General features: G+C 52.4%; 2 protein-coding genes across 2 annotated transcripts in view; one reads left to right on the top strand and one right to left on the bottom strand.

The window, feature by feature from the left end:
• The first annotated feature begins 321 nt into the window (after positions 1 to 321).
• Positions 322 to 12,236, top strand: AGT (angiotensinogen). The gene is made up of 5 exons (XM_080936795.1): positions 322 to 356; positions 5,267 to 6,125; positions 9,477 to 9,744; positions 10,990 to 11,134; positions 11,721 to 12,236. The coding sequence occupies exons 2-5, from the start codon at positions 5,297 to 5,299 to the stop codon at positions 11,910 to 11,912; spliced, it is 1,434 nt and encodes a 477-aa protein (XP_080792921.1). The 5' UTR covers positions 322 to 356; positions 5,267 to 5,296; the 3' UTR covers positions 11,913 to 12,236.
• A 2,311-nt stretch (positions 12,237 to 14,547) lies between these two features.
• Positions 14,548 to 22,471, bottom strand: part of COG2 (component of oligomeric golgi complex 2) — a 28,097-nt gene continuing 20,173 nt past the window's right edge. Inside the window, exons 12-18 of the mRNA XM_080936587.1 lie at positions 21,497 to 21,648; positions 20,352 to 20,525; positions 19,586 to 19,658; positions 19,190 to 19,332; positions 17,694 to 17,833; positions 16,192 to 16,369; positions 14,548 to 15,163 (exon numbers count right to left, since the gene is read on the bottom strand). Of these exons, the coding sequence (XP_080792713.1) occupies positions 15,062 to 15,163; positions 16,192 to 16,369; positions 17,694 to 17,833; positions 19,190 to 19,332; positions 19,586 to 19,658; positions 20,352 to 20,525; positions 21,497 to 21,648 (962 nt within the window). The 3' untranslated portion in view covers positions 14,548 to 15,061. The remainder of the gene's footprint in view (positions 15,164 to 16,191; positions 16,370 to 17,693; positions 17,834 to 19,189; positions 19,333 to 19,585; positions 19,659 to 20,351; positions 20,526 to 21,496; positions 21,649 to 22,471) is intronic.

Genomic DNA, 22,471 nt, shown 5'->3' with positions numbered 1-22,471 from the left:
CCCATGGTCCCCCGACCTGGGTCCTCCCTCAGCCTCTGTACAGAGCAGCCCGGGAATAGATCCATCTCCACCCCCTCCAGTATAAATAAGCCTGCTTGGCTCACCAGAGGATAACTGATTGTCTGGGCTGGAGTTGAAGGTAAGCAGAGCCCTCTTGGTTCCTTTCTGGCCCTTCATGGGATATCTGGCTAGGCAGGAGCTGGAAGTAGGAAGAGGAGGCAGGGGTTGGACAGAGACACAGGAAAGGGTTAGATGGCATTTATCCTGGAGTGAGGAGCCAGAAGTCTGTGGTAGCAGGTGCTTCAGGAGAAGTGACCACTGACTGCTTATCCTCTCTCAAAAGCCTAGATGTCCAGGTAAGCTGTCCCCTGCGGGTCACCACTCTGGGATCATTGGGAATTGCTTGCCTTTTGTTAGGGGATTGTCAGAACTTCTGCTACCTGTGAGCCCAGCTGGGTCCTCAGAGGCAAACAAAGGGACTTTCACAGGGTCAGCACTAAAGCGGCCAAGACTGCTGGATCTCTTCCAGCTTGGAGGGAAGACTTGGCGTCATTGTTCAGACAGCAAGCAACAAGAAGGGACAAAGTCCCGTGATCATCTCAAGTAGATCTCTATCCAGGCTCAATGGTGGGGGCTGTGTCTTGTGGCCCCTCACCATGTCCTGTGGAGCCTCAACTTTCCCCCTGTAAACAGGCTTCCTCGTGGTTCTAAGGTTCTCTAGGGCTGGGGATAGGTTAGGAGCTCCCAGTAACATGGAAGTGCTTTGACAATGTCTGATAGTGTCTTGTTCTTATTTTCAGTGCAGTGTGTGTGCGTGTGTGTGTGTGTGTGTGTGTGTGTGTATTTATGAATGTGAAGTGTGTGTGTGTGCACAGGGGAGAGTGTGGAGACACAGGAGCCATGAACAGAGATGGAGACCAGAGGAGGACAGCAGGTGTCCTGCCAGCTACTGTCCTCCTTAGCCCCTTGAGACAGGGTCCCTTACTAAAGCTGGAGCCAAGCTGACAGTCAGGAAGCCCTGGAGATTGTCCTGTCCCCCCCCCCATCTCTGGAGTTAGGGGGTATGTGGTTGTGACTGGTTTTTCACAAGGGGTCAGGGGACATGAACCCAGATTTTTATATTTGTGCAACGAAGTGTTCTTACGTTCTGAGCCTGCCCCGGGCTCCTCGGTTCCTTATTTCTTTCAAGAGGCAATGTGCCTTGTGTCTAGATGCCACTCATGGAATCAAGTGTCAGGTCTGAGTCCCAGCTGTGTGACCTGGTGTGGGTCACAAGACTTGTCTGCTCCCAAAAACCATCACTGATGACTCCCCCATGGCTGTCCCAGGATGACCTTAGGAAGGTGGGCTAACCTGAGGACCAAAGAGCTCAGGTTCCAGTGGAGCACATAGCAAACACACCACCACAGGGTGCTCCTGGTGGCTGCTGGGTACAGAGAAGGTGGGGAGCCTGGGGTAGACTTCGAGTGGTGAAGAGGAGCTGGTGACAGAAGACAGTACTGGAACCACACCTCGATGTGGACAGGACAGACAGGGAATTGGCTGGTCAGGAGGGAATAGAAGGGGTAACCCTCTGTTCGAAGGACCTGCTACAATCTCACTCAGGGTGAACTTGACTGGCACTAGCTTACAGCTGAGAACAAACAGTCACTTGTGCCTGAGGACAGTGGTGACGCGCTTCCTGGGACAGCAGCCATGGCACAGCCCCCAAGGATAGAGGCCAGTCATAGGAACAGCAATATGTTCACCTCCACGGCTCATCCTGCTGCATAGGGACCTGAGGCAGGTCCTGACCCTACTGTGCCTCGGTTTATAACAGCACCAGTGAGCAGGACAGTCACTCTGCATAGGACGGGCCAGCGGGGACAGGCACGGTTTTCTACTTTGCTTTTCCAAACCACAGAACTTTCTTTGAGGGCGGTGAGGGGAGCCAGATGTGTGTGATAGGTGGATGAAGCACTGGACGGTCAGAAGCCAAAGGTGACCAGTGGGATGACCAGAGCAGAGCAAAGAGTACCCTGCCTGTCTGGGGAAGATATTCTATGTGCAGCCTAGGCAAGCACCATGACCCGGGTGTGGGAGGCCAGGGTGACCTTTGCAGCACCATAGTGACATTCTGAGATTATTAACTTATAAAGAGAGAGGTTTGTTTTGGCTCGTGGTGCTGGAGTTACAGGTCAAATTCAGAAACACTTGTTGCTCGGGACCTGCTCAGGGTGTCGGCTAGCAATGGCAATGGCATTTGGCCAAACAAGCTACTTCCCATGTATCTAGGAAGCAAAACCAATGAAGAAGGGAAGACACAGTTCCTGCAGCCCCTCTTAATGCATACCACTAGTGGCCTCAGAGCCCCCACCAGGACCTACATCCTAAATGTCCACGGAGCAATACTGGCATTAAGATTTTCACGTAGTGACCTTGCAGGCGGTTTGCTGAGCTCAGTGGAAGGTGAAAAGTCGTGTATGTGAAGGTGAAGCTGCAGAAAGGAAGGGTCAAGGTGACCTCCAGTCAGGGTTGAAGTACCAAGGCCCAGGCATGGTGGCCAGGGTGAGGTGAGGGTAGGAAGCCACATGCCAGGCTGGCTTCTATAGAAGCAAGAGCACATGGTCCACATGGTCAGACTAAAGGATGGATAGAACTCACCCTCTCCCACCAAGATCGGAGGAGTAAGAGGTGGGTTTTGCAGAGTCAGCTCAGGAGCCGTCCTCTGAGGTCCCAGGCTAACTCCATGTACTGTGTGTGTGTGTGTTAGCTGAGGCTGGAGCAGGACTGAGGATCAAGGGAAAAGGCTATCCAGCTCAGAGGGCCACCTCATCCCCTGCTGCACGACTGGCCAGAGCCCCAAGCCTTTTCTGTGCCCTATAGTTATCTGGGCAGTTGGCAAATCAATTCCCGGCTTACCATAGACCACTGAAGCCAACCTTGGGTGAGCAGGCTGGGCAGACAGACCAGTTATGGGGTTTTCTTTAGCCACTGTGTGGGATCCAGCCTTCCAGAGTGTGTCACAGATAAGAAGGACCTGGGCTTTGGCTCCCGATTCTGGCTGCATGTTAGGATCTCATGGACACTAAAATTAATCCTAGGGCACACCTATGTGGGTATAACAGCTCCACAAAGACCAGTGGGCAGTCTACATGCTCTCCAGGGATGAACTCATAGCCTTTGTCCCTTGCATGCCTGGTTCTACCAGGACTATGCCACAGTCTAGTATGACAACAAGAGGACCTTCAGAAACCCATGGCATGATCAGAGCCAGGTTCTCCTGAGGCCTCTCTCTGCCTTTGGCTTGCAGAGTCCCTCCTCTCCCTGTGACTCTAATAGATTTCTCTGTTCCTATATCCTGATATCCCTGTGTGTGTGAGAGTGTGTGTGTGTGTATGTACATGTGCATATGTTCATGTGCATATGTACATGTGTGTGCACATGTGTGCATGCACAAGTGTGTTCACATGTGTGTCAAGACTGGATGGCAACCTTTCACATCATGTCAAATGACGTCTTCTTTGAGACTGAGTCTCTGGTTGACTTAGAGCTCACCTATTAGGCTAAATAAATTTGCCAGAGAACCCTGGGGAGTCGAGCCCCAGGAGCCCGCCTGTCCCCAGTTCCTGAGGACTGAGGTTGCATGCACATGTACCACACCTAGTTCTGGGGATGGAGCTCAGGTCCTTAAGCTTACCATAGAAGAGCCTCGCCAACTGATCTGTATCCCTGTCCCTTGTCACCCTCTATGTATGCCCGTCTGCATCTGAGACCACTGGGAAGGCCTCATTTTACCCCAGTCGTGTCTTTAAAAGCCTGATCTCCAAACAAGTCACAGTCTGATGACTGGCGGAGCCTGGAATCCTGGCTGTGTCGGGGGCTGAAGCAGGGGCGTCACAAGCTCAAAGCTGCCTCGGATAAAGAGTGGTTTCAAGGTTAGCCAGGGCGACTTATTGGACCTTGTCTTACAATAAAAAGTCAAAAGAGGGCTAGAGATGTAGCTCCTTGGGAGAATACTTTCTGAGAATATGCGAGAGCCTGGGCTGATCCCTAGCCCACTTACAAACTACAAGTGGTGGGGTGTGGGAGGTGGAGGCAGGAGGATCAGAACTTTCAAGTCATCCTAATCTATACATAGTGTCTTAGTCAGGGTTTCTTTCTTCCTTCCTTCCTTCCTTTCTTTCTTTTAAGATTTATGTATTTATTATATATAAGTACACTGTAGCAGTCTTCAGACACACCAGAAGAGGGCATCAAATTCCATTACAGATGGTTGTGAGCCACCATGTGGTTGCTGGGAATTGAACTCAGATCCTCTGGAAGAGCAGTCAGTGCTCTTAACTGCTGAGTCATCTCTCCAGCCCTTAGTCAGGGATTTTATCCCTGTACAAAACTTCATGACCAAGAAGCAAGTTGGGGAGGAAAGGGTTTATTCAGCTTACACTTCCACATTGCTGTTCATCACCAAAGGAAGTCAGGACTGGAACTCAAGCAGATCAGGAAGCAGGAACTGATGCAGAGGCCATGGAGGGATGTCACTTACTGGCTTGCTTCCCCTGGCTTGCTCAGCCTGCTTTCTTTTAGAACCCAGGTCTACCAGCCCAGGGATGGCACCACCCACAATGGGCTGAGCCAGGGATGGCTCCACCCACAATGGGCTGGGACAGGGATGGCACCACCCACAATGGGCTGAGCCCTCCCTCTTGATCACTAGTTGAGAAAATGCCTTACAGCTGGATCTCATGGAGGCATTTCCTCAAGGGAGGCTCCTCTCTGTGATAACTCCAGCTTGTGTCAAGCTGACACAGAACCAGCCAGTCTAGGATGGGGTGTAACAGAGCAGCACACACCTAGCAACTCAAGAGGTCCTGGGTTCTGTCCCCAAACAGTCAAACTCCAGGGCTCTCTGACTGCACTCCTTCTCCTGACTGACCTCAGCTGTAGGTGCCTTCTCCTGGGCCATCTACAGCAGCCTTGCTTTTGGCCCTGAGTGAGTTTTTAAATACATAGCAAACAAAAGCAGAAACCGATAGCAATGGGCAGATAGAAGCACCAGACACTTGGCAAACGTTGGCTCTGAAGACACCCAGCAGAGGTACAAACACACTTGCAGACCCTGGAATGGGGATGAGGGGTCAGCCCTACTTCTGAAGCCTGAGCCCAGAGAGCAGGAACGGCCATACAATGCACATTGCACACAGCCACCGTGAATACCAGGGCAACTAAAAGTTTGGCTTCAGGGCTCCAAATAACCACTTGTCTCTCTCCCAAAATGTTATTCCAGGACACACAGAGGGAAGCACAAAGACCAGTGATGACTCCCACGAGGGCAGGCCTGAAGGCCACCATCTTCTGCATCCTAACCTGGGTCAGCCTGACAGCTGGGGACCGTGTGTACATCCACCCCTTCCATCTCCTCTACTACAGCAAGAGCACCTGCGCCCAGCTGGAGAACCCCAAAGTGGAGACGCTCCCAGAGCCAACCTTTGGGCCTGTGCCCATCCAGGCCAAGACCTCCCCGGTGGATGAGAAGATCCTGCGTGACCAGCTCGTGCTGGCCACTGAGAAGCTAGAGGCTGAGGATCGGCAGCGGGCTGCCCAGGTCGCGATGATCGCCAACTTCATGGGCTTCCACATGTACAAGATGCTGGGTGAGGCCAGAGGTGTGGCCAGCGGGGCCATCCTCTCTCCACCGGCCCTCTTTGGCACCCTGGTCTCTTTCTACCTTGGAGCCTTGGATCCCACAGCCAGCCAGCTGCAGGTCCTGCTGGGTGTCCCTGTGAAGGACGGAGACTGCACCTCCCGACTGGACGGACACAAGGTCCTCGCTGCCCTGCAGGCTATTCAGGGCTTGCTGGTCACCCAGGGTGGGAGCAGCAGCCAGACACCCCTGCTACTGTCCACCGTGGTGGGCCTGTTCACTGCCCCAGGCCTGCGCCTAAAGCAGCCATTTGTTCAGAGCCTGGCTCCCTTCGCCCCTGCCATCTTCCCTCGCTCTCTGGACTTATCCACAGACCCAGCTCTTGCCACTGAGAGAATCAACAGGTTCGTGCAGGCTGTGACCGGGTGGAAGATGAACTCGCCACTGGAGGGGGTCAGCACAGACAGCACCCTACTTTTCAACACCTATGTTCACTTTCAAGGTGAGGCAAACGCTTGGGTCATTGACAATGGCTTGCACCAGAGGTGGCACTGGGTTTCTGTGGCATCCCCACGGCTCAGGTGAAAGATGAACTGGGATGACAGGTTTCTGCCTCTGTGTAACTAGCGACCCCCTAGAAGATGGATATCCCTTCCCAACTGCCCTTCTGGGCTGGGTCATGCTCCAGGAACACATAGCTTGCTTGCTCATATGGGGAGCTGCCCGTATATCCCTGTCCAGGAAGTTGCTCTCTGTAAGACTGGGCAGTAGAGGTGGGAGATCCTGACCTTCCAGGTTTCTTATGAAACATCAGCAAGTATGGAGACCTCCAAGGACAAATGCCTGAGGCAGCACTGCAGGGAACAGCACTAGCAGTGAGGTGGAAGGGACTTGTAACAGGCTAGAGAAGACCAAGGACAAATATCCTTGCAAAGCCTCTGGGCTCAGAGAGGGCAAACCCTGGGAGGATGATCTTTCTTCAGTGGGCTGAGCAAGACAGTTTTATTCCTAGGAGGTCAGACCTTGGCCCATGACACTGCAGGTGTGTGTGTGTGTGTGTGTGTGTGTGTGTGTGTGTGTGTGTGATATGCCACCCAAAGGCATGCATTGGTCCAGGGGCACAGTCCTGGGAACATATGCCAGGCCCTAGATCTTCAGACTGATGGTTACTAGGGAAGGAGTGATTGATGGGGACCAGCAGGAAGATATCCCAGCATGGGACAGAGGTAGAGGAATCAGGGATGACTTGGCCACTCTGACAATGTCTTTGCAGTCTATAAATTCACATGGGGAAAGACCTTGGCCTGCTTTGAGACTGGGAAAGGGTGAGGTCAGAATGCCTGGGGAAAGAGGCAGCCCTGAGGCTGGTGAATAAAAGGAACCTGGAACCGAGCCACAGTCCCTACGGGAAACCCTGGGAGGATTATCACTGAGGAAGGAGCACTTCTAGAGGGCAACAGTGTTGGTGACCGATTGTAATAGAGGAAGCCTGTTTTCACAGCCTAGACTGCAGAGCCAGCCGGGAGGGAACAGAGGAGGGAGAACGGAAGGAGTGGAGGAGAAATGGGAGGAGAGAGGTGAGGAGGGAGGGGGAGAAGAGTGGGAGGAGGAATGGAAGGAGGAGAAAGGGGGAGGAAGGGGAGGAGAAAAAGGAGGAGGGGAAAGAGGAGGAAAAAGAGAAGGAAAAAGAGGAGGAGAAAATGAAGGAAGAGGAAGAGAGTTAGAGGGAAGAAAAGGAGATGAGGAGGGGAAAGGGGGAGGAAGGAGAGGTGAGGAATGAGTTGTGTCAGGCTCAGAGGTCTGGATGCTCTCACTGTGCTGACCTCACTGCTGCCTGGCCCTTCCTGCCCGTCTCCATCTGCCAGACCGACCGACCGTCTTCCTCACACCGTGAGGTTGCAGACTGCCTCAAACTCCACGTCCCCTCAGCGACAGTTAAGCATTTGTATCTAGGAAGCCTTGAGGCCTGGGGCTCATGGTCTCTTCAGTGTTCTTGGCCCAGTACTTGATGTCCTTAGAGCTTGAATGGCCCTGGCAGGTTCCATGACACCAGGGGACAGGATCAGGGGAAGTTTACTCAGCCCAGAATAGGGCTGGTGAACAGGGAGGGATCCGGGGAGCTCAGGGAGAACAGGAAACAGACAGCTTAGGGGCTCTCTTGTAGCCTTGTCCCATTTCTCATTTCTCTTTTTGCTAGAGATTGAAATGCAGTGCTTTCCCCTCCAAACTGCAAATCTCCATGGTCCCTGAGGTGATTTGTCAGATTTGTCTCATGTGAGGTGCATGTGTATGACAGGGTCTCACTGAATACCTCAGCTCTCTGTGATATGGCTTACCTCAGTGACCTCAGTGTCGGGGCCACAGGTGTGAGCCACTCCCGTGGCCTTTAGGGAATGGCTCAGCTTCCATGCAGTCTGAGCCCAGGTAGAGCCAAATCATGTCCAATCCCTTCTTGCTGAAGACACACCAGGGACCCCTGAGTTCATACAACAGGACACATGATTTGTGGGCATCCTTTGCAGAGCTGGGCCTGAACCTAAATCTCAGCCCTATCTCCTTGAACTCCTCAACGCCCCTTTTATGGTAAATGGGGAGACTGAAGTCAGTGTTGGGGTACAAGGAGAATCTAACAGCGTCTGAGTGCAGTGCTGGCTGAGCCCATGGCATCCGGGTGGGGTGGCTCAGCTTGGAGCATGCTTCCTTCCTACCTGCCTCCAGTTCACTCCTGCCCTCAACAGCAGCAGCAGCAGCAGCAGAGATGGGGGTGGGGTGGGGGAGGAGGGGGAAAGAATACTCATACCTGCCCCAATGTGTTCACTGTATACAATGCTCACTGTAGAGTTATACGTGTCTCCAGGGCAAAGGATGCTGGACACGTATAACTGGACAGTGGAGTCTTGGTCCAGGAGCTTGGGCAGTTGCAATGAAATATGTTGTGTATGGGGGGGGGGCAAAGTCCCTAGCAGGCTGCTGTAACTGTAAGTCGGTGAGAGAAATGGCTCCGGTGATGCCACAGGGTTCCGATAGGTCATGGCAGGTTTGTCTAATCCGGCTGAGTGTCCACTCAGAGCAGGCGCCAGGGCTCCTGCGCAGTTGGGTGTCTGTGTTGGCCTCAAAGGACTCCATGAGGAGACAGCGAGAACAGGACTCAGGAAGCTGAACAGCTGCTCCGTGTTGCTGGGAATTGAATGGTGCTCTAAAAATACCTACCTTTTTGTTATTTTGTACAGTGTGGTGTATGTGCATGCCCTTGTGCATGAAGGAACAGGCTGGGTGTCTTATATTATTTATTCTTATTTATTTATCATATATATTGAGATGGTGTTTCTTACCAAACCTGGGACTTACTATTTCTGCTAGGATGGCCAGTGAGCTCCAAGGGTCTATCTCCCCACCCCCAGTGCTGGCATCGTGGACCTACACAGCCATGCCTGGCTATTACTGGGACTCTAGGAGCAGACATCAGTCCCACAGAGCAAGTAGTTATCCAGGGAGCCATCTCTCCAGACCATAATGTCTACGGTTTTTAAAAAGTGAGTTTTCAAACCAGATTGGGTCAGGGTTGAGCTTGTCTGGTCAGGTCGGAGCAGACCAAGTCCCTTGGGTGTCAGATGTGAGCCCTCAGACTCCACACCGTAATGGGCCGTGTCTTCTGCTACTCTTGGGGGTCTCTTCTGTGAAACTCCAAGTGGCTGCCATTTGCAATAGTATCAGAGAGCACCTGAGGGTGACCAGGATAGTGTCATGGCAGGAGTAGAGGCGAGGAAGCTGAGGCAGGAGCCATGGTGGAAGAGTCCCGCCCCTGCCTCCCCATCCTACCCCTGTTGAGCTTCCTTTGGTCTCTGGCTTTCAGGGAAGATGAAAGGCTTCTCCCAGCTGGCTGGGCTCCATGAGTTCTGGGTGGACAACAGCACCTCAGTGTCTGTGCCCATGCTCTCGGGCACTGGCAACTTCCCGCACTGGAGTGACGCCCAGAACAACTTCTCCATGACACGCGTGCCCCTGGGTGAGAGTGCAACTCTGCTGCTGATCCAGCCCCAGTGCACCTCGGATCTCGACAGGGTGGAGGCCCTTGTCTTCCAGCACGACCTCCTGACTCGGATAAAGAACCCACCTCCTCGGTAGGAAGCGAGACCCTTGGGAAGTAGAGTTGTGTGAATGGCATCCGCTGCATGCTCACGCATCAGCTTGTCCACGGTGTGTCCTGTTACCGCCCCCTCACCCCCATCCCACCGTCATGAGCAGTGTGGTTGGTATGGCTGTTGTCTCCGAGGCCACCTTTCTCCACAGGGTGGCAATGAGCCAACTGGGGCTGGTCTGGGTTACTATGGTTTCAAGGAAGCACCATGACCGAAGTGCAGGTTGGGGAGGAACGGGTTTATTTGCTTTACGCTTCCAGATAATAATCCATCACTGAAGGAAGACGGGGGGGGGGGGGAGCAGCAGCTGATGCAGAGGTCATGGAGGGATGTTACTTACTGGCTTGCTCCTCCTGGCTTGGCCAGCCTGCTTTCTTATAGAAGCAGGACCACCACCCCAGGGTGGAACCACCCACTATGCGCCGTGCCCTCCCCTCCTCAATCACGCCCTACAGATGTGCCTCCAGCCTGATCTCATGGAGGCAATCTCTTAGTTGAGACTCTAGTTTGTGTCCCATTGACATGAAACTATCCCGCACAGGGGCCATTATTTTATTAGCCTTTTGGCTTTCAGGGAGCAGCTAGAGTTTGTGGTACCCCCACCTCTGCTTCCCAGGTGCCAGGATGACAGGGACGATGGGACGACACACCCTGTCCCATTATTCAGAAGCATCTTTGGCTTTTCCAGGGAAGGTGCTCCCTATGCAGCCAGGCTGAGAGCGAACTCCACAATGGGTGTCCCAGGCCCTCCTCCCATTTCAGGAGGTTTCTCTTGTTGTTTCTGAGAATTTCCTTGGTGTGACAATGTCTTGTGTTGTGTGACCCGTCCTGGGGAGGTGCAAGCAAGTCGCCCCAGACAGGGTACTGACTTCAGACCAAAGAACCAATTCGCTCCGAGTAGAACTGGGTCACCCGGCATTTGTTGAGGTTATCTTCATGAGACAGCATGGGTGCCCACCCACGGAGGCTGCACCCCTGGAGCCCCCGGCACAACTCAAGGCAGCTCTACCCAGTCTGCTTTCCCCAGCAATTACTTCCTGTTCGCACAACGCTGGGAGGAGCCTGTGAGTCTTGCAGCTCCCAGAGCATCTTTCTCCAGCTGTGTCTTGTGCACCTCCTTCTGCAGGGACTGTTTCAGCTCAGGACGTAGCTACACCTCTGAGCACTTAGTCTCCTTTCTCAGCGGGTGGGAGCTCCCCAGACCCCCTAAAGGCATTATCTCCTTAGGGTCATCCGCCTGACCCTGCCTCAGCTGGAGATTCGAGGGTCCTACAACCTGCAGGACTTGCTGGCTCAGGCCAAGCTGCCCACCCTTTTGGGTGCGGAGGCAAATCTGGGCAAGATTGGCGAGACCAACCCGAGAGTGGGAGAGGTGAGTGCTGCCCCGGCAGGGGAGGGTGGGTGGCCACGTGGAGAAGGCTGTGCACAGTAGGGCAGAAAGGAAAGAGCAGCCCAGTCCGCCCTGCAGAGCTCTCTGGTTCCCAGTCTCTGGGGAACAGGGGTCTCCCCTCGCCCTCTCGGCATCTTTAGATCCAGGCCCATCTCTGCTCCCACTTAGTCCAGCCTTGCATCCTCCATGAAGCTGTAGTAGATCAGGATGGGGGAATGCCCTGATCTGCAGCTTCTTTGGGGAGCATCTTAGCAGTAGACAGAGAACTATGTAAAGCAGAGGATGTGTCTGGATACTGTTGGCATTGCAAGGATGCTGGGTAACAGGGAATGTGATCCCACTGTGCTGTTTAGCCAAATATTGGGGAGCACCATCAAGATGGCAGGTAGAGATGAGAACATGGGGCACACTCAGCAGGAACCTCTATGGGGCTGGGTGTTGGTGCTCAGCCTCCAGTTAGAGGACAGGCGTGTGCATGCTTCCTCTGGCATGTGTCCTCCCTGGACGCAGTTAAGCCCAGTCCCTGGCCTGTAATTCCTCCTAAAGGAGAGATGTCTCTGCTTTGCAGGTTCTCAACAGCATCCTCTTTGAACTCCAAGCAGGAGAGGAAGAGCAGCCGACCGTGTCTGCCCAGCAGCCTGGGTCACCTGAGGCGCTGGATGTGACCCTGAGCAGCCCGTTCCTCTTTGCTGTCTATGAGCGGGACTCCGGCGCACTGCACTTTCTGGGCAGAGTGGATAACCCCCAGAGTGTGGTGTGAGGCCTCCTGTGTAGCCATGGAAACAAGGCCAGCATCAGAGAGCTATCCTGGGCAAAAATCAGTGCTGTTACCCCTGGCTTCCCATAACTTGTGGCAAGGCAGAGGCCGTTTCCTTGGAGACTGTGCTGGGAGAATAGGTCATGAGCAGTGGAGCTGCTCTCCTGGGCTGCGGGTTTGTTTGGACACTGGGGTAAGAGCCAGGAGCTGGCACTCTGCACAGGACTGCCATTCTGGAAAAAACTGGACCAAACAACTGTTTGTAAAACCAAAAACATTCCCTTTCTTTCTGAGAACACAAATTGGGTTTTAACATTAAAATGCACATTGTCCCCTTATTTTGGATTTGTAATTAGCTCACTGAGTGTGAGACCATGACCCTCAGAGTCCCTACAGTGCCTGACGATTTCTTATCCCTGGCACCATGTTTTGAAAACATATTCCTTACTTTTCGGAGAATTGACTTTCAATGATGGGCTAAACACAGTCTTATCGGCAGAACAGACATGCTTAGTTTAGCTGACAGGCTGAGCAATGTTCCTGAAGTTCTTCACAGGCCAATGTGTGCTGGCTAGATGGGGAGGAGAGGGTTGTCACCAACTGGCACTGAGAGAGGACCTGGGGGGAGGAGGCTTCCTTTACACCACAGATGACACAGGGTTGCTACTTGAGATTAAACCTGCAGCTTCCAGATCTGGGGCTATGCTGAGGAAGGATCAAGACAGGCTGAGGTAGTGGTGTGTGGGGGGCGGGGGGGCTGCCTTTTCCCTGTACAAACGGGGAAGCCGATGAACAGGGTAGCGTGTTAGCCACAGGAGTCCAGAGAGTACCACAGGACTGAGAAATCCTGTTAAAACATGGAGTCTTCTCTCTGGCCTAGGCTGGAGTTTTGACTCTGCATGAGCACAGATAGGGCTGCTCTGAAGCTTGCAGTTGAGACCACAGGGTCCCATAAGGACAAGGAGAGCACAGAGCGTCTTCCTGTGACTGAGGTCCATCCTGAGGCTCAGCTTTTCTCACCCTAGTCCCGTTCCCTCCTGAAAACTCTCTGGCTTTCAATACCATGATGGCATTTTACCCTGTGGGTGTGGCAATCTAACTACTCTACCCCCTGCTTCTACCAGGCAGTATAGTGAGGGACCCATGTGCCACAGTTAACTAAAAGCTAATTCCTCACTCTCCCTGGCCTATGGGCTTACAGGGATGCTTAAGCCCTGGTCCAGAGGGAGATGGAGTGAACTTCTCATCACTGTGACAAAATAGCAGACAAGCAATGTAAAGGTTTATTCCAGGTCATGTCTGAGTGGTGGGGTAGAGTACAAGACAGCTGTCTACTTCCAGTGAAGACACACACACACAGATATCACACAGACACACACAGAGACACACACACACAGAGACACACACACACACACACACACACACAGACAGACACACACTGATACCACACACACACACACACACACACACACACACACACACACACACACACACACGGGGTGGGGCAGGCTGAGATTCAGCTCATTTTCTTAGCCCATAGGATGCTGCTGTCAACTCTTAAGATTGGTCTCCCACATCACGTAACCCCACTGGTGTCAGTGCCCTGGTGGGACACAGCATAGCTGAGCTATGTGACAGAGCTAGAAGCCAGCACAGCTGCCCCAGAGACCTGCAGTCCTCAGCATGAGCAGCTCTCTGAAGCTTTGCTGGCTTGGCCCCTCAGTGCTCCACGGGTCCTCCCAACGCAGAACAGCTTGAGCCACAGGCAGTAGTAAGGATCCGCAGGCCCTCAGGGGGAGGTAGCAATATACATTGATTTTGAACTTCTGCCTCCACAACAGAATCATTTCTTCACAATCAGCTGCCATATTTGAAATCAGCTGAATAACAAGTGCATGTCCTTCGGTTACTCAGGAGGGAGATGGCAAGCTGCAGGTCCCTCAATGACAGACTGGCCTCCTCCTTACCGGTCTCTTAACCAGAAAGCAGTAACTGCATGTATGTGTGTGTGTGTGTGTTAAATCTGGAAAGATGTGTAACTAACTTTAAACCTGTCTGAATAAACTCTCAAAAGGGAAACTAAGGCAGAGTAACAAGGGAGCTATTTGGGGGCACCAGACCCAAGTCTGTGAGACTGTTAGCTTTTGCCTGAACACCTGCTCTCAAGGACAGAAACATGTTAGGGAGGCTGGAACATAATGGTCTGGGGTCAGAGCCAACAGGGTAAGGGATGAGGCCCCAGGCCCACTCTTGACCCGACTATCCAGGCTGAGGCCAGGGTGTACGTTGAGCACACCGGCTGGCAATTTAGGTTTGGAGCTATTTTGCCTGGGCTTAAACCCCACCTGCCAGTCACCTACCACAGATGGGAAGCAGCAATGCCAGAGTTGGGCTGGGCACTGTCGAGCTCTCTCCTTTCTGGGATCAAGTGGCAAAGCCACTGGACAAGGATAGGCAGGGCTCCTCAGTATGAAACCAGCCATGTGTGTTCACGACGTAGCTATGACCTCTTGTGATTATCAACAGCATAGCTCCTAGGTAGAGGACCGAGAGGGAGCTCTACAGAGACAGGATCCTTCCATCTGTGCCACAGGCAATGCGTGTCACTGAAGGCAGGCATGATGAGGGCCACTGGGAATGAAGTCATAACTTACAGGTTTCTTTTATTTAGGAAACGAATCTTTACCGCCAGGTCTGACTCTGACAGAAGGTGGACAGCAAAATCAGAAGTGCTATTCTGTGCCCACATGGGCTGGCCACTTTGCCATCTCTCAGGAGACACAGGGCTGACGGTATCTCCCAGGTTGGAGGGTTGGAGACAGTGCTAAGCTCTGCATTGGCGCTTCCTGCCCAGGGCTTCTCCTGCAGGGCCAGGGAAGCCGGATAGCCACACTTGCAGATTTACTTTTACCCTACTGTAGAAATCAGCTTGTCCACACTAAGATTTACAATAAAAATAAAACAATTTGTTCTGTAAACTATAGTAAAAAGCTTCGAATAGCATAAAAACTATCTTCCATACAATGGAAAGGCTTCTGGTTCTTTCTGGGTGAAAGATGGCCCACACACGCTGGGCAGAGGTACAGGCTGTCACTGGGCGACTCGGAGGACAAGGGCTGCTTTCTCCCCCACTCCAGGTCTTGCCAGGATGCCTAGGGCTGTTCTGCAGTTGCCTGGTCCCTGGCAGCAAGGACGAGCTCTGTGAGGGCCGGGAAGCTCCTGATGTCCCTGGTCTGCAGGCCCATCTTTTGAATCTGCAAAGGCCATGAGAATGGATTGTCACTGACGGGATCTGAGTGGGAAAGGAGGCTGTCATTAAAGCCAGGACAAACCGACCCTGTCCCATTAAGGTAGACAGTGTTCCCAGAGGAAGGAGGGAAAGGTTTCCTGTTAGAGCAAAGGGCTGGCTTAGTGCAAACCTGCAGTGTGGGTCTAAGAAGCTAGCATGTTTGAACCCCTCAGCCCACCATACTAGACTCTGGCCAGAGTACGAGTTTCTTCTGCAGGCTTCAGAAAATGCTGGGAGAGAAAACACACGTGCAGAGAACAGAAAAGCAAACTGTTCTTTAGATGAAGAGTTTGCACAAAGTACTGCTAAACTCTCCTTTTTCTCAGTACCTTCTCAGAGAGCAATGGACCAGAACACACAGCATGGCAGCGTCCTGTGGCTACCGGGTGTCCCACCTGAACAGCAGCAGGGACAGCTCATCCCTACTTCTTGCTCTGCCCGTGTCTTGCTTGTGAGGCTTTAGGTTCCTCACGGAATAAACATGGCGGCAGATACCCGCAGACTGCCTATCTCACTATTGTTTTTGGAGACCGGGTCTTCCAATCCCACTCACGGCAATCCTCCTGCCTAGGCATCCTGAATGCAGGGATAACATGCTATGTACAGACCCGACTGTCAAGAACGGCAGTTTCCTACATCTGTAAACGGTGGTACCGTGGATGTCACTGCACCCTCACGGGAGGGCTACCAGCTGCCATCAGCCTTCCACCATGACCTCAAAGCGGTGCTCTTTATCTGGATGGCACACAGTAGGAGGCTGCAGGCCCTGCCGCTGGCTCAGGACTGCGGGCAGCCCGAGCAAGTGCTGAAGCACCCAGGACACCTGCTGCTGGGTGGGAGGGGACGCCCTGGGCCCTTCTGCCTTTTCTATCGTTCAGTTCTTGGCACACACCGTTTTTCATGGCAACTTAAGCCTGACTCTTTTCTATCATGGCCCTAGGGAGGTGACACCCCGGTAGCCTGACCCTCAGAGCAGGGGCACATAGCTGGCACCTGTTCTCCCAGGTGCTCCACGTCCAGGACCAGCTGCAGCCGGATCTTGTCGTCATCACTCATGCCACCGCTGGAGCTGACAGGAGCGGCTGGGGACCTCCTGGCTTGTTTGAGGCGCTTCAGGCTTTCCTCCATCTTCTTCACCGAGCTCAGCACGTCTGAGACGGTCTCAAAGTACCTTGGACACAAGATGGTAATGGCAGGTTGGTAAAAGATACTGGTGACCCCATGCAGGAACTTCCGTTGTAAACAGGAGATTCTTAAGATGACAATCACATGCACAGCTGCTCAACTGGAAAATGTCATCATGTTTCCAAGTCTCCCACATGATGTCCCCTGGGTGTGCACAGGTTTCTTTTTAAAACACTAGTCCTGGGGTGGGGAGATGGGGGATGGTTTGCTGTGCACACGTGAGCATGTAGGGACAGGACAGTCACTGGGGGTTTTCCAGAGCTGAGTTCATGAGCTTGGGCTCAGTGAGACCCTGATTCAAGAAGGTGGACAACAGTGGAAGAAGATACAGACACCCGCCCCCTGGGTAAATACACTAGTCATACAGCAACTGAGGGCCAGCGTCCTCTCCAGGTGCAGGACCCTCTACCACATGTCAAGACCACACAAACATTCTGCCTCTTAAAGTGCCTCAGGATTTCCAACAAAGCTCACTTCCTCCCAAGCTTTCAACATAACATTCAAAATCTGCAACATTCTCACCAGTTGGCTGTGTGGCATTGGGGACTTAATTGCCTACAAAACCACAAGATTAGGTCCTGTTGTTTCTAAATTGACCCACAACAAGGTGGGGGGTAGGACCAAACTGAAAATGGAAACAAACCTTACTGTAAAAAGGTAATGATTCAGTCGGTGGGAAACAAAGCCACAGACTGTTTCCCTCTTTTGTGTGCTAGAGACAGAACCCAGGACTTCGAGAAGTCTGGACAAACTCCACCCAGAAGTCAAGATGATCCACTAGCCATTAGGTAGCTAGAAGGATCCAGTTAACTGTTCCTGCCTGGGCCTTTGGTGGCCATCATACTTTACACACATGCATGCACGCACGCACGCACGCAGAAGAAGCCATTAGGTAGCTAGAAGGATCCAGTTAACTGTTCCTGCCTGGGCCTTTGGTGGCCATCATACTTTGCACCCACGCACGCACACCCGTGTGCACGTCCTTCTCTCCCATCATCTCTGGGGACCGGCTGGAGGATACTCTGTTCTAAGTGGTAACTCTCGTGCAGATGTAAATCTGCTGAGGAGAGGAAGGACCTGACTGTGCTGAGCAGGGAGGGCAGTAAAGGTGACCTCGGGGTTCGGGGTTGGGAACTCACAGAACCCAGGTCAGCTTGACCGGACTACAGGTGGAGAGAGGGTGAGAGATTGGATCAAGCACCTGCCCATATTTTGTCCATTTACAGCTGCGATTTCTACGTGCAACCCCAGGTTCCGGGAGCCCTTGCCCGGGGCGCAGACGGGCGGCTCTCCAGAGGCCACACGCTTACTTGTGTGTGCTGTCAGACAGAGCTTCCTGCAGCCAGCGCTGCATCACTGCTGGCTGCACCTTGTCCCTGTGTCCACTCTGAAGCTGGTACAGTGGCTTCAGTGCACTGTCCACGTAGGAAGAGGCTGTGCTGGGGACCTCCTGGAATGCCATTGTAAACAGGAGTTAGGGACACAGGAAATAATGCGTCATACCATTAATATTCAACACACAGCTTCATCCCTCCTAGAAAGCAACCAGAGAGCAACAGAAACCACCAGAGGGCAGCAGTGTGCCAAGGAGAGAACCCCCTGTCTCTCTGCTACAGGCAGAATGCACACAGGGCTGGTTCCAGGTCCTGTTTAAGTATCAGGGTAGCACAGAGGACTTGGTTCCTAGCCCTGCAGGTGAAGACTGCCCCAGGGCTCAGTGGGGGCTGATGTGCATATTCACCCAGAGACCAAAGGAAGGAAGAGGAAGGCACAGGGAATGGCCCAGGCTCCTCCCACCTGACTTTCCAGCTCTGGATAGCATCAAACTCTGGATGGCAACAGCCTGCCAAGTGGGGGGATTAAAGGTGTGACTACCACATATGGCTTTGCCAGTCCAAACTTTAACATAAAAAGGGAAAGCTGGCCATGGTGGCTCACACTTGTAAGCCCAGCACTTAGAGGGCTCAGGCATAGGACTGCCATGTACTTGAGGGTGACCTCAGTTACATAATGAATTCCTTTTTTTTTTTTTTTTTTTAAGATTTATTTTATTTATATGAGTGCACTGTAACTGTCTTCAGACACACCAGAAGAGGGCATCAGATCCCATTACAGATGGTTGTGAGCCACCATGTGATTTCTGGGATTTGAACTCAGGACCTCTGGAAGAGCAGTCAGTGCTCTTAACCACTGAGCCATCTCTCCAGCTCTACATAATGAATTTTAAGCTAGCCTGGGATACAGAGTGAAGCTGTTCTCAAGGTGACAATGACAATGGCGACGATGATGATAAACAAGAGGAAAGCAACTTCACACAAACTGTGGTCAATCTAAGCCCAGCAACAAGGAATCCCTTCCTATACTCCAAAAACCTTGCAATCATTGGGTAATGCTAACAGGAGCTGGGCCCTGCTTAGCTTGTAAGCAAAAGGAAGGCCATAGATCACTGTTGTAGTTCCCGTGAGTCTGGGGCAAATAAAAAGGCACTAAACTAAGTCTAACACTTCACCATGACTGAGAGACCCTAGCAGAGGAAGACCCAACCACGCAAGAGCAGGAACAAGGAGAGAACAAATGAAGATGAGCTGGGAAAAGAATCCCAAAGGCTCTGCCGCAGCCCAAGCACCCACCAGACCCTGCAGCACCAGTGTAGCCTTCCTTAAAATCTAAAGCCCACGGGGCCAAGTGTACAGTGTGGGTTGTGACAGCAGCTGTCTCCTGACCCTCCTGGCTCCTTTACCTCAGTTCACCCTAACATCTGACTGTGGTCCACATCTCCCTGGCCCTGAACACAAGTGACACTGACCTTATTGGTCCTGCGGTAAAGCCTGGGGACCTCCAGGGCACTCTTCAGATAGCTGAAGCAAGACTCACTCAGGTCCTGGACTATCCTGCTGCTCAGAGCTGGCACATGGGCAGACAAGGCGCTCTTCGAGTCTTCCAGGGCCGCTGTGACACAGGACAAGGGAAGGAGTCACTGGTTCAGCCAGGGTAAGCATCATTAAGATGTGACCGTGGCGTTCAGAGTGCCAATAAATCGGTTCGTTAGAATGAAGCAGCAATCTCATTTACAGAAGTTAAATCAAAGAGCGAGACACGGAAACAGCTAAGGTTTTAGCACCACAGTCAAGGTCTAAACATTGTGAATCTACAGCATCATACTTTATGTTGTTTCTTATGAGGAGTCTGAGTTCATTTTTACCTGAGATAGATGAAAAATTCTTAAAGCCGACCATTTCAAGTTTCAGCTTGACTGTCTCCAGGAGGTCTGGAAGCTAAAATACATTTTGGACATTAGTTCCTTCTTTTAATCAGAACTAGCAGCTTTGAGTCCACAACCTCAGACACGAGTACCAAGTGCTGAAGCCTAGGACAGCCTGTAGGTAAAGTTCCCACCAGGCGGGCAAGCTCTCCCTAAAGCAGCCTCTGGGCACAGCATGGGGCTGCTGGCTGCATGGCCGCTGAAGGCAGAAAAGCAAAACCTCAGTTTACAGCTCTGCATGACGCCAAACTGCTCAGTAAATAGGCCGTTTTTCTCAGAACACACAATATTTTTATGCAATCACACAAAATATAAACTGAAAAGCAAGATGTATCTGAAGGTGTAAGCTCTTGAGTGTGTCTGTAAAGTTCTCTGAATGCTGGGAGCAAAACATGGGCCCAGCAGAGAAAGTGGGTGGGGACTTCCATTCCACCAACACTCTCAGACATCTAGGGCAGTGAACTGGAGATAGTTACAGGTCAGCCCACTGTAGGCCATGCCCACGAAACGCTGAGCTGGTGAGGAAGAGTGGAGCCTGCTTTAGCCTTCTCCTGATAACAAGGAACAGCGGGCACAGCAGGGACCAGGAAGCAAAGATGTGGTCCACTCAGAGGCTACTGTGGAGGGAAACATCCTGTAGGGCAGAATACCATCGTCGGGTGCAAGGGACCCCACATTTCACCGAGCCATGTGCAGCGAAGCTCACCCACTCCTGCAGCCTGCTCAGGTCTGAAACGACAAACACCAGCTGAGCGCTAGAGATGGACGCGGTGCCCGCTTCTGAAGGGCGGCTCGCTGGGTCTTCCGAAGGGTCTTTGCTGCCAGCCAAAGGCTTTTTAGTCTCCTTGGCACTTTCGTTAGAGATGGGCCTGGCAGAAAGCTGAAAAAGGATTTCAAGGATGAAACACTCCCTCAAAGACGCAGGGGGTTTGTACGTGCTCAGGAGCTCTCTCTGCACACACACTGGTTGCTGTGTACAGCACATCTATCTCAGGTGGGCTTTGGCTCTGCTGTTCTTGGAATTGTGTCTCCTGGGACAGCCGGTGGGGTGGGAAAGCCTGAGGAAGTCTGTGAGCAGAGGGGGTGAGGAGAGACATGCCCCAGCTTCCACAGAGCTTCCCTTCCTCCCGGCACCTCAGCTCACAGGCAAATCCTCACCACAGCCACACACCGTAGCCATCTTACCAATGTACAAAGAACAGAGACTCACGGTGCTGAGTGTTCAAGTCCATGGGGTGAAGGGTGGCAGAGCGATGCTGGACCTCAGCTGCGCGAAGCCTGTGCTCCACCCCGGTGAGCGGGGACGCTACTGCACAACCCTCTCTGTGGTGTGCTCCTTTTTAAAGACTGTCTCTGTTTCTAGATTTTTGCACTGTGAGGACTGGCTTGTGTGTCTGTCACTCAGGGTGTCCCTGAGGTGGCTCTGAACACTGATGTCTGCAAGGACCTAAGGCTGTTGCTCAGTTCTTAGTGGCACCAACCTCCTGGGACAAGAGCCATGGGCTTAGCCATGTGCCAGTAGCCGAGGAGCATCAGGAGAGCCCACCGTGGAGTTAACCACGTCTGTGATGATCAGCTCCCTGCTTAAAACGTAAAGCTATTTACTTTTATTTCTAATTTCCATTGAAATGAACACTTTATTTTCAGGGTGCTTTAGGAATCTGATTTTGAGAAGAGAAAGTCACTAGGGTGGGACTTCTCAGTAATTAATCCTGAGAATGTGGCCAGGTGCCCAAAGCTGGATCAGACACCACGGGACACTCTGGACACCTGTGGGTGTTTAGCCACATGCCCCTCGAAGTCCTCCCAGTGCTAGCTGGGTAGAGGGGGGGCTGCATGGTCCCCACTCACCTCACTGACAAACACAGAGAATCGGGCCAGAATCTGCAGCGTGAGCCTCCACAGACGATGTGCTAACAAAGGCAGGAACATCTCATCGGACCAGCATTTGCCCAGGCTGACCCATGTTCTGTGAGAAGCCAAAAGGCAATACGGACTTCCAGCTGGAGAAAAAGCACGGACTCAGGGCACAGCATCCAGTTACGGCCGTTATCTAACTCTAGGCACTGGCACACAACTCAAAGTAATATACAGGGTGTGCTGTGGACCTGTGGCCAACAAGATGCTAGACTAGCCCAAGCCCACGGGTCTTCAGTGTGATGTTTGGTAACTCACCTGATACAGTTTACAGACATGGAGTGAGCATCAAACATGACACTCAACTGTCCTAACGTGTGCTTTCTACCACCACACACACAATGGCGTGTGGCAGCTTACAATTCAGTTTTTGACTTTCCTACCTGTTTGGCTACTACCCACACAGGAGGTCAATCCTTAGGAGAGGAACAGAAGAGAGAACTCACTCAGTGCGGGGTTTCAGGACAGATCGGGCTGTGACCGAGCAGGAGAACCTGGAACCCGTGTGCATCTCAATGGCTACTAGGAATGGTGTGTCACAAGTCTGAACACCTGCAGTTGCCACCTCCCGGAGTCCCAGGAGGCCTGGCTTGTGTTCTAACTGAGTCGTTCATAAGAGGGCACAGGAGCAGACCCATGGGCTACCTTCCCATAGCTGGGTGGGAGGAAGGAAGGTAAACTGTAGAAGTCTATAGATGGATGATTCAGTCTACAGCCATTCCACACAGATGTGCCCATTGGCGGACCACAGAATCAGGGTAGAGCAGCTGCACACAGCATGGTCTGTGCCTGTAACTTTATAAAGCACCCTTTGCCATCAGCTCTCTAAAGCAAGAAATTCAATGGACCAAGACTGCTTTCTATTTGTTGTATAAAACAGTAAAATGTCTGAGAATTTAGCTTATTAGC

The sequence above is a fragment of the Micromys minutus genome, assembly GCF_963924665.1.
Source record: "Micromys minutus genome assembly, chromosome: 24".
NCBI classification, from domain to species: domain Eukaryota; kingdom Metazoa; phylum Chordata; class Mammalia; order Rodentia; family Muridae; genus Micromys; species Micromys minutus.
The sequence above is the reverse complement of the archived record's forward strand: the minus strand, read 5'-3'. Positions and strand labels throughout refer to the sequence as shown.

What these genes read in the sequence shown, in the direction of transcription:
- AGT (XM_080936795.1), top strand. Translation starts at nt 5,297, where the DNA reads ATGACTCCCACGAGGGCAGGCCTGAAGGCCACCATCTTCTGCATCCTA. An exon ending in CACCTATGTTCACTTTCAAG is followed by an intron (nt 6,126 to 9,476) that starts GTGAGGCAAACG and finishes TCTGGCTTTCAG; the next exon opens with GGAAGATGAAAGGCTTCTCC. An exon ending in ATAAAGAACCCACCTCCTCG is followed by an intron (nt 9,745 to 10,989) that starts GTAGGAAGCGAG and finishes TTATCTCCTTAG; the next exon opens with GGTCATCCGCCTGACCCTGC.